Below are 12099 nucleotides of genomic sequence, written 5' to 3'. Positions count from 1 at the left end.
AGTTGTTTCTTTCTATTTTCAACTTTTTGTAAAAATCTGTTAAGGTTTGAAAACATTAGATTTCACCTTTAGAACAGTAGAACAGTCTAGTAAATATCATTTTTGTCCTACTGCCAGTAGAATCACATGTATATCAAAGTGAAGTGAGCACTAATTATATGTAACCCAGGCGATATGTACTCCATCCATAGTTCACATGCTCTGCTTTGTACACAAAGCTTACAGCTTTTGATAGAAGTATGGAAAGTAGATAGTCTTCATAAGAGTAAGTGGTATGCATGGGGATAAATATAAATAATCTACAAGTCATTCAAGTACTTGAAAATAAAATTCCACGTTTCATCAATGCGATAAATAGTTTCTTTGGCAAGTTTAGATTTTTTTTTTTAAAACAATGGACACATCACATTAAAATACATGAAAGTCCTGATCTGTGATCAGAGGGACCCTGAGCTTTGGGCTATCAGATTCATTGGTCACTGATTTAGGTCACTTTTTCATGAACTTGAGGCTGTGGGGTCCTACAACTTTGTGTTTGGATGCAATCATTATGACTGTCTGCCAATCAATAAACAGTTTGGTTCTGTGTGGTAAATTCTTTGTGATAACTTGTGTTTGTTTCACAGACCTTCACCCAGCTTTGCATATAGGTTGTAGGTTGCCCTATAATATACACAGAAGTCTTTCTGATTTGAGAATTGAAGAGTCAAAGGTCATGGTCACTGTGACCTTGAAAAAAACATGGTTTCTGTGGAGTTACTTGAATCCTACACATGGGTCTAACCTCCATCATACCTCATGGAGTAGAAAGAGACCTATTAATTTTGGCATCTACATATCAAAGGTCCAGGTCACTAAATTTGAAAAGGGAAAACTTGAGGTAACTTCTTAGCCCATAATGGCAAATTTCAATGCTTTTTTATTATGCTCCTGTGATAAATTTGTTGATCAAATGCCAAAAGAGATAAGACACAGAATGCATCAATTGGCACACAGCTGTTCAGAGATGCATGATATCTTTTGAATTTATTTGTTTTTCTAATACAAGTTCAAGAACCACCTATTTCAAGGTTATTTAAGTCCATAACTGTAACTGTGCAGATTTGTTGTAGAACCATCTGTAAGATGTGGGCCAGGACAGTTTAGGTGTTTTGATGGAACTTGTATCGATGAAAGGTTACGATGTGACAGTCGAGCAGATTGTAGTGACGGATTTGACGAATTCAACTGTCGTGAGTACGGCCAGTGGGAGTTTAGAATTTGTATTGACAGCTATTACCTTCCTACCTGAATCTTTTGTTTTTACACTTTCATATCCTTAGGCAGGCAGGCTTTGTGATTTAGAATTTTGTGTGTTTTAATATTATAATATGTAATTCACCTCAAAATACTGAACTTTAGGCATCAAGTTAACAGAAAAATAATTTTTGTAAGCCTGCCAATAGGGCATACCATATCATGTTATGGTGTCTGTCCATTTGCTGTGACCAATTTTATTTCTGCACATTTACTCCAGTCTTCAGTTTGCTTGTGCTTTATTGCTTGCACTTGGGGTAATGATGAATCGTAGATTTCAGACTAAAAGAAACATAAAGGTCAGGGTGACAATAACTACTTCACCACCTCAAGTTGCTACACGTTGTGGATAGGTTGCACCTAGGACATATCAGTTTTAGGGTCAGGTCAAGGTCAATCTGAAAGAAGAAAATGTATGTCTATAAAGTTACCCTCTATGGTCTCCATACTTTTTGTATAGTTTGGACTTAGTGCTAGGAAGAAACCTTTTGAATTTGGAGTCACATGCTAAAAGGATAAAGTCACTGTGATTGAAAGAATATAAATGGTTTCCACACAGTAGCATTGGTTCTACATGACATACCTCAGCCAAACTTTGTGGCTGGCTTCCATTGGGTAAGGAAGAGTCCAAAGGTCAAATGTCAAGAATGCTGTTTGAAAGAAGAAAAATGGTTTCTGTGCAGGCATTAGCTGAACATCACAGATTTGGCCCAGACTTTATTGATGGCTTCCACTTAAGAAAAATATTTTCTGCAGGAATGTAAGTTATCTGCATAAGGGACAATTAAACATATTGTGGGCATATAATGTGTCATTTGGTTTGCGATACTCTGGTTGTAAATTGGAACAAGAAACCCCAGTAGCCAATTAAATTCCTGCAGTATTTTTTGCGGTAAAAATAATTGGCTGCAATTTTGATGCAGTTTAGTACTCTTCTGTTACTGCTTGTAAGGCTTATTGAAATTTGTTCAGTGCTTCATTTTTCAACATTCATAGGATTTAAGTTGCAAACTAAAATCAAAGAGCTAGCTGCACTTGCCCTTTTGGTGCTTTAAGATTTTCATTATTTTTGCATGCTTGTCTTTTTAAACAGATCATCAAAGCTGTATAAACCATATGCTTGTTCAGGATGGTATTAATTGTTTGTGTATGAAATATATTTATTAAATATACATAATGAAGTGGACAATATGCTACAGCAATTACATCATACAAAGTTTGACAGGAAAGTAAAGGATCTGACAGTAAGCTCAAGGAATTACATCATACATAGATTGACAGGATGACTTGAAGGAATATCAGAATTACCTTATAAAACTCATTATTGCAATTTCACTTGAGGGTTTTTGAAGCTACATTTATTTCCTGTCGCCTGTGAACTGGAATTCTTTTAAAACTCCTTCATGTTTTTAAATCTGCTTTTCTCTCAAAGTCATTTAATTCATAAAATTTAAAGTAAGAATTGAGCTGTGAGATTAATGCAGTATAATAGTGTATGCAGTTGCCTCATTCCATGGTTTACAATTCTGAAATGTACTTTTCTTTCCCAATCCAATCATTAAGAGTCAATTCCCTGTGAACCTGGGCAGTTTCGGTGTGAAAGAGGCCAGTGCATTATGGGAAATCAACGTTGTAATGGGCAGATCGACTGTCCAGATGGCACAGATGAACTAGACTGTCCCAGTCGTAAGTTAGGCTGGCTTGATCATTGTGGCAAATATGCACCATGCTTCAACCCTGCTAATAAGACTTGTTGGTATGGTAAACATATACCAAAATTTCTTACGCTGTAACTTTTGTCACATAGCAAATCCTGTATTGGCTTTTGATTTGTTGACAGCACCCACTGGTTAAAACTGACTCGTGTGGCACATATTCTGTCTGCTTTGACCATTGTATAATAATTAGCGTAAATATATGTCCAGTTTTAGTTTACATAAAAACAGTCATTTATTGTTCATTCAACCCTGCTTTCACCATGCATTTACCATGTGTACTTGATTATAAATCAAGTCTAATTGCAAACAGCATAGACCTCGATCTTCTGTCACATAATGTGCCAGCAGATCAGGATTTATCTTGTACATTCTAATGATTACTTGTAACAGACTGCAAAGACCCAGACTCACCAGTGCATTATATGATGGCAGATACAAGTCTATGCAGTTTGCAGTTAGATCTAACTTGTCTGCAAGTATATATGGTAAATATGTTATTTGCATTAAAATATCTAGTACATTTTCCTGCATTCTGTCAAATTAGTTCATTGTGGAAATAACCTACAGTAAATATATCAAACCATTGTATGAACCATGGTTGTTGTAAATTACACAAAAAATTTAAATAAATTCAGGCATCCTATAATGTAATTTATTCAGTATAACACTGTGCATTGAATTCCAACTGCAAGATATGTGCTTTTGATTATGATAAACTGAATTTCAGCCAAACACCTTGCACACAGTTATTGCATGTGCACCACAGCTTTGATGGGGATGCTAGACCTTTTCACTGATGAGTATTTGTCATTTTTGGGAAATTAATCACATACCTTGAAATTTCATTGATCTGAATGAAAAATAAATTAAAAAAATACTTTTCTGCAAAGGAGATTTTACTTTTTAAATGACTGGCTTAAATTTTATTTGCTGTTCAAGTTTTGCATTAGATTGGCAAAGACTAGAAATTTGGATGTTGGTGTAATAATCTGTTTACTTCATCAGGTCTATTAATTTACTTTAGTTTACACTGGACTGGTGTTTTTAAAAAAATTTTAATTTAACTGTGCACATGGATATATATTTTTCTGGAATGCATGCAGGCTTTTGGGCTTATTTTAATATGCACAATCATTGTATTCTACAAATGAGTACATTTCCAGTTTATCTGACTTCATGGGAAAAAGTATTTTTTTAAATTCCTTTTTGATATTTCACAGTTATATTGTTTTCAAATGATCTGTTAAACTACCCTATTTCTTTTCAGAGATGATTTTGTCTTCTTCATTATTTTCATATTATTAATATCAAGCAATCTGCTTATCTTTGCCAATAAAAGACGTTTTTGAAAATGTTTCATCTACCAAGATTTCACCTTAGATATCTTTCTGGGATGAAGATTGGTTAATGCTACAGATCTTGGATGTTAATTACTCTGGTCTTGTTTTGTTCATAAGTAAGCTGCATACAAATCTGCTGCCTTGATACTTTTTTTGTAGTTGTATTCATTGTATAGAAAATTTTAAATGTAGCATTTGTATGACAACCTGTAAAGCAGGTAGTCAGAACACCTCGAGCCAGTTTTCTGCATTGATTATTCATGGCAGACAATTGCATCAGTAGGGATTTTCTTCAGTGACTATTTATTGCAGCCATTTGCAATATTTGGTTGCATGTTTGAAGCTGCCAGCATGATTCTGACCAAGGAAGACTAGCTAATATAAGTTGCTACAATATTTCTTTTGGAGGGCAATATAGTTTTCACTAAATTTTAAATCTTGTAAAATTACAGGCAAAATCTTATTTAAAAAAATCAGATGTGTTTATCAGTGTCATAGACATCCAGTTGGAGCAAAGAATTTGCTTGTAATTTGTTTACTCTATGCAGTGTTCATGAGAATCTGTGTAGCACACCAGAGAAGCTCATATTGAAGATATTTTTTTCTGCATGTTTTCTTCTTAAAGTAGCTCAGGTTCCATAACTACTTTGACTACTGCAGTCACATGAGCCACTGCAGAAAAATTGGAGTTGGTCCAAATGCTTGTAACATACTGGCAGAATTGTCATTGATAGTAAGAATGATAATTGCTTTAAATAGCCACAGCCCCAAGTATATAATTTAACCAAAATTGTGCATATTTTTTTTTTGTTGTGTATTTTATAGGTATTTTAGGATGTTGTGTTGCTATCAAAATAACCCTTTTTAAAAATAAATGAAGTGCATTATGTTCCTGTGATGAAATATGTTCAAGCTCAGTCCATCTACAGTGTTGTATTTTGATTTACCAAGTTGTGAGTAAAGTTTGTGTGTTACAGTGCACCCTTTTTAAATATATTACATGTCATAGGTTTCAGTCTTTGTATGGTACTTTGGGCATTAAAATTCAGCAAAAACCTACCATTTATACAATTCCAAACAAGAGCAACCACAGTGTTTTAAGATCACAAATCCCTGAATTTTTTATTACATCTGACTCTGTCCCTATGGTCATCACATAACCCCCTCCACCTCTCCCTGCACATTGACCTAGGGATCGTGATGTAACCCTGCTCCTGGACAGTGATCTTGGAATCATCATATAATCCTGTTCTGAGACTGTGACATATGAGTCATTCTGTTATCCTGTCCCCAGACAGTGATCTACTAATCATAACCAAAAAGATCTGATATATATGTAATGTAATTTTCCTGTGATAATATGAATTAAATGTCATTGAAAATTAATGAAAGTATGGCTTAAGTCGAAGTTTTGGTACATTTGACCTCTGACCCCCTCAGAAGAAGTCATGTTTGGAACATTCAATATTGCAGTGGTTACAATTTTGAAAAATTCCAAGTTTTCACACAAATATAGAGAGAGTATTATGACATTAAGGCTTTTAAAATTTGTTTAGTGAATACTGGTTCATTTTCAGTATGGCCACGATAATTAAATGTGCAAAACCCTTAAAAATAACTTGTTAGAAACTGACCAACAGAATTGTTCAAATTTGACAGAAAAGTATCATGGCATGTAGTTCTTTCAAATTTTGTACAGATGATGTTGATCTATCATCAAATATGGCCACCATTACTCAGAAACTGATTAATTTTTTCATAAAAATTTTGATAGAAAACATTTGGGCAATTAGGGCTTTCAAAATTTTTACATTTTACATTTGATTGAAAACATTTGGGCAGTTATGGCTTTCAAAATTTTTACATTTGATACCAATTTGTCATCAAATATGGCCACCATTTCTAAGAATGAGATTGCTCCAGTGGCCCAAGTAGTTAGAACATGTGCTTCAGATGCAGAAGGTTGTGGGTTGGAACCCCAGCTGATTCGTACCAAAGATTTATAAAATTGGTACTGGCAGCTGCATTGCTAGGTGCTCAGCATTAAGAGGAAAGTGTTAGGACTGGTCTGCCTGGTGCCAAGATAATGTGACTATGTAGGACATGGTGCTACATGTCTGTGTCATGATACCCCATTGTTGGACATCACCATAAACTGCTACACTGCAGACATTGTAGTGATATGACTGAAAATTGTTAAAGCTATGTTAGAATTCCAAATCACACACACAGACACACACACACACAGACAAACCACACACACACACACATGCTGTATGTCAAAATTTGATCAATACCAATGAAATGCAGTGCTGGTTCTAAATATAGTCTTTTAATACCTTCTTTTTAAAAGCTCATTAAAAGAATTTGACCAAATTTAACAGAAAGCATCCTAGTTTGAAGGCCATTCATATTTATGCAAGCGATGCAACTTCTCCATTAAACTTGGTTGCCATTACTATAGAAAGAAAACCAACTGGCAAATATTTTATAAACTTGAAAATGCTTTGAATTCAAGTGGCTGCCTAGAAAACTTTTTGAATTTGGAAAACATTAGTTTTATCTTTTAAAAGTCCTAGAAAATGTTAAAAAAATTCCACGAATGGAGTGACTTTTCTTTGCTGTAGTCACACAGTTATGTATTTTTCTTTTGCTTCTGCTTTTGTGCCTTTTTATGCAGTGATAAAGTAACATATGTAGGAAGTACAAGATACATAGATGAAGATATAAAACCAAAGAAACCTTAAAACAGTTCTTCTAGCAACATATGCAGTCAACAGTAATGGAAGAAATTTCTTTAGAAAAGATCATACTGATCAAGATTTCTTGGTCAACTACAGTTGCATTTGGCTGTTAGGCAGATATCAGCCAGGAAAGAAATCTCAAACCTGCATAGGACTCTTGTTTGGCTTGCATTGTTGTTCATATTATAAAATCTAGGTGATTATATTTTCTCATTTCTATGCAATGGTTGACAGTTCTGTCTTCTAGCTTAAACTAGCTGAAAATTTGTATGAATTTTTGTGGTTGGTACATTGCAGTGTCACAGATGAAAGTGATGTGCAGAGCTAGATATGTGATAGCTATGGTTATCATTAGAATTTCCAACATCTATTGACTTCTGGTATGTTCTTTATGCTGTGAAAGGTTATCATGATGAATTTATATGATTTCAAATTTTGATCTTTTAAAATGACCAGAAACTTTAAGACTTTCAGTGCAGGTTTCATCTGCCAATGGATTGTGCAGCCACAGTGCAAGAGATGATAGTGGCATAAATCCAAGGGGAGGTTACTCTTCAGACTCGTTAGATGATGATTATACTTTTTTTCTGTCTTACAGGCATTCTACCAGTAACGATTCTGTCTTTCCGAGATGGCAGTGAATCTACAAGTTTCTCACTTCTTTGGAGAGCTTCCCAGCCTACTGGCATCCAAATTATTGGATATCGTCTTCAATATAGCGAGGTGAGTTGTGATTTTTGTACAAAATTTGATGTAACTCACAGAAATGTTGATTTATGACAGCACAGGTGTTGGCAGTATAGTTTTATAACTGTAGAAAGCTTAGTTCCTCTTTCATATGATAAAGCTTTTAAAAATAATTTTATGTTTATGTTTGGCTGTTCCTTAAGCATAGGACATTTTAGGTATAAACTTGTTTTAGCCAATGGCATTGGACCTGTAAAGCTTGGAGAAAACTAATACTTACTTGTATATGACCATTACTTTTTGTATTTTCTTCTTTCACAGGGGTATAAAATAGTATGGTGTTACTGACTTACCTAAGTGCTGATGCATTGATTTATGGTTTCCTCACATTTACTTTAATTTTTCTGCAGATTGATCCTCATTAGTTTTCATCAGTAGGCTTCTTTTGCAGTGAAACAAAACATGTCATCATTTTAGTTTAAAGCTCAGATGCTAAGGTCACCCTGACAGTGGAAAATGGATATGCCTTTACAAACTTTACTGTTGTGTTGCCCTTGAAAATTTCAGATTCTAAAGGTCAAAGTTCTAGATCAGTATGAACCAAAGAAGGCAAAATAGTTTATGTGTAAAAAAAAATTGGCCTTAGAGAATACAAAATAAAAATGCCTTTATTATTTCATTTATTATTTATAATGTCAAATACCAAGGTCATTTTGAAATGAAAGAGGGAAAATAGTTTCTGTGTAATAATCATAGTTCTACTTCCTATGCATTCATGAAGTATTGCACAAAGGAAGAATGTTGGCAAAGAAGACTGTTGTCTTGGGTTGTTATGTTTTGATACTCTTGTTTGTTGTAATTTGAAGGTCCTGTCTCAAGATGTGGGACCTTTTTGGTAATCACCTTTCCTTCGATCCGTTTGTCCATCTATTCACAGTTACTGTAACAAGCATAGCTCTGTAACCCCTGCACATAATTGGTTGTCATTGGTGGATAATTGTCTATTACATGTAGATGTCTTTTCAAAGGTTTCATTTTTGTATATTTATATAATTACTGCCATTCATTCATCATTGTTGTATGTCCACTACAGCGGATGCTTATAACCAGCATAATCTGATAACCATTCAACATATTCTGGAGCAGTTTGGTGCTCCACAAATCATCCAGGGATAGGGACCTTTCATAATTGGACAAATTATATTTAAGTGTCATCAAATGTGGATGTAGATATAAAAATAGAGAAATCTTGAAGTAGTTGTTTTCATAACATATGCAATCTACAGCAATGGACAAAATTTCAATAGAGTATATAGCCTACTGACTTAGATTTTGTGGCCACCTATTCTTTCATTTGGCTGTTAGGTGGACAACAGCTGGGTAAGCATTTTAAGTCCATCAGGGCCTCATGTTTTGAACAGTTATGGCCTCAGAATGCCCATCTTCTCCAAGCTGTTGTTTCCAAAAATAATTCTTTAAACTGATTGTTGCAAGCAAGGTCCTTTGTGATGCACTCTTCACCGCTAGCCCTAGTAATCATGGCATTAGGCTGCAATTGGATATTTTTTGTGTGTAAGGAACTCCAGCTAATTTTCATTTTTTTAAAGGTGATTTTACTGGCTTTTTCAGGTATCAGTTCGCCCAGATAGGACACCAGATGGGAACTACCAAGTAGATAAGGTTATTGGACCTTTTCGAGTCATTAAGCTTCCCTCCGGAGCAGATCGTTTTACCATCGTAGATCTACAGCCTGGCAGATATTATGAGGCTGTTGTATTTGCAACAGAATCCAACAAAGAGTCATCACAAAAGTCATTTGTTTTCAAAACAGCTGATGGTATGGGTTTAAACATTAGTGATTTCAATACTGTGTGTTGTTAGAATTTAGAAATTTTCTGATTTGTACAAAAACATGTAATTGTTGCTTTTACAGGTTTGTTTATTTGAGGCAACAGCTATGCTAATGACTGGAAAAAAAAACTAATTTATGCTGTGTTCATGAGTTGGTATCAGTGGTTTGCAAATATTGAAAAACTTCATTGTGAAAAAAAAAGTAATTAAATAGATAAAATTCTCAGTAAGCAGGGACTGGGATAGATACCTGATTATCATCCATCTTCTATTGCCAATTCAATTTTTTTTGGCAACTCGTGAAGTTCCAAATTGGATTTAAAAAAAAAAGAAAAATGAAAAAACTAAAATACTAAAATACAACTTAGTCATGTTTTATATGAAGATGGGTAGTTGATAGATGTTAGTTGGAAAGTAAATTTGTTCTCCCATTCGCCATCAGTATTGATTGATGTTGTGGGTTTATCGATTAATGTTGTTGTGGGCTTAATGCCATTTTCAGCACCTGATAGGCTCTACAGGGTGGCCAGTATACTGGTGGTGGGAAGAACTTAGGAAACTTGCTATAAGAATCACCAATCCATGGGATGCAATTAGCAAGCTTTCTCACATAAATTGGCCAGCCTGAAACTTCAACCCACACAGACAGAGGTGAGATGGCAGTGATTGGTAAAGACGAGCACTTTAGACGACTCAGCCACTCAAGGTCCCTTGATAGATCTTTCCAGATGAAAATGTCCATGTGGAAATTAATTATCCTACCTTACATGTGACTTCTATTATACATCACACCTGACTTTATCCTACCTTTATCCTAACTTGCATGTGAATTTTGTCCTACCTCACACATGACTGTTATTCTACCAGACACATGACTGTTAGCCTACCTCACATAATGTCAGAATGAGGTTTTGATTCATCTTTCTCATTCAGATAATGCAGAGTTGAGAGCATTAGTATAGATGGCATCAGTGGGAAGCAAAGATTGAACAAGTTGTGGAAGATAATGTTGACTTTCTCAGTATACATCCAGAGACAACCTAAAGTTCGTTACTTGCATTTCCAACTCATAGTGGAAGTGTCCACCCAATTTTACGTAACCAAGTCCAACCGTATGTGTGAGCATGTCCTTTGGGCCTGTTAATCTGTAGGTATGGAGTTTCTACTGGATCCATTTCCTGATACTGCCTTGGAATCACTGGCTGTTCAACCATCGCCGGCCGTCCATCTGTCACTATCCATCTTGCATGGGGGACTTTTGAGAAAATGGTCCAGCCAACAAGAATTTATGGTTATCTTAGTGACTGATCTGTACTGTCGGACACAAAACCTTAATACGATTTCATTGAGAAATCATTCCATCCAGACAGGCTCTTTGAATGGCCAGTACTGGAGATAGCCGTCCGACTGTTTCAACATGGGACTTTTTTGATCAAACTGTCCAGCCAACTAGGATTAATGGGGATCATAGTGATAGATCCATCTGTTTAGCTGTATCATCGGCAACATACGCTTACTATGATGGAGATTTCAGGAAATATCTGTCCATCCAGGCCCTTGGAGTGGCCGGTACCAGTGATAACCAGACCATCTTCTATACCTTCAGGGTCCGTTCTGGCAGTGCTGAACTGCCATATGTTCACTATTTATTCATATGGGGGAGTTAGTGATATTTCAGAGATGATGGAATTCAGTCATTGCAGCTACCTAGTATGGCTTATCGAGAGCTGCAATTGGAACCAGGTCAGGACTCTACACACAGTGTGATGAAGCTCAGCTGCAATAAAATCCGACCATTGAAGGAACTGAATTTATCATCAAGGCCGTAGTCGATATGACGTTTGCACGTATTGGGGTGGGGTTCTTCCAATATAATTTAATTAAATTATGATGAAAGTTCCACCCTGGCTTGTTAGGTTAGAAAGTTAAATTAGTGACGAGATAGATTTACAGCTCTGAGCCCCCAGTCAGCAATGCCGACGGTTAAATTATAGAGAACACGAAGATGAAATTCAATCAATAACAATTTAATAAATGTGATAATTTAAAACGATAACTCCCAATCACTCGTCTTTCCCTCGACCAAGGGACAGCTTAATTCATCCCGTGATTTACAGTGTGAGTTCGATTTCCCCCTGTCCTTGCATCTACTCATCTATTTCTTTCCCGCTGATTCCTTCCTTCTTTCTGTTCCTCTAACTCCTCCTTTGTCTCCGTTTCCGTCTCTACTATATCCTCCTCCAATTTCACTCCCAGACTTCAACTTCTCCTTTCTTCTCCTTTCCCTCTCTATTATCTCCTCCTCCAATTTCGCTCCCAGACTTCAACTTCACCTTTCTTCTCCTTTCCTCCGTCTCTCTATCTGAGACAACGGGACCAAACTTTAACTGGTCTGTCCCTCAAAGCTTCCTGTGAAAAACCACAAGGCGTTAACATATGTTTTATCGAATCTTACCTCACACT

The 12099-nt window shown here is 35.7% G+C and overlaps 1 protein-coding gene across 13 annotated transcripts in view; it reads left to right on the top strand.

Annotated features, from left to right (window-relative positions):
• LOC149781703 (basement membrane-specific heparan sulfate proteoglycan core protein-like) overlaps nt 1-12099 on the top strand; it is a 438170-nt gene that overhangs the window by 138368 nt on the left and 287703 nt on the right. For 8 of the 13 annotated variants that reach the window (XM_089935800.1, XM_089935795.1, XM_089935797.1 and 5 more), the window contains exons 8-11: nt 1113-1232; nt 2860-2982; nt 7697-7821; nt 9415-9622. The exons of 3 other annotated variants lie outside the window; for them this stretch is intronic. In XM_089935800.1, the coding sequence (XP_089791926.1) occupies nt 1113-1232; nt 2860-2982; nt 7697-7821; nt 9415-9622 (576 nt within the window). The remainder of the gene's footprint in view (nt 1-1112; nt 1233-2859; nt 2983-7696; nt 7822-9414; nt 9623-12099) is intronic. 2 more of the 13 variants (XM_089935799.1, XM_089935803.1) reach the window with 2 other exon arrangements.

Source organism: Sinohyriopsis cumingii, chromosome 15 (genome assembly GCF_028554795.1).
Source record: "Sinohyriopsis cumingii isolate HCF-2022 chromosome 15, ASM2855479v2, whole genome shotgun sequence".
Lineage (NCBI taxonomy): Eukaryota > Metazoa > Mollusca > Bivalvia > Unionida > Unionidae > Sinohyriopsis > Sinohyriopsis cumingii.
This window is presented reverse-complemented; position numbering and strand designations above follow the sequence as displayed.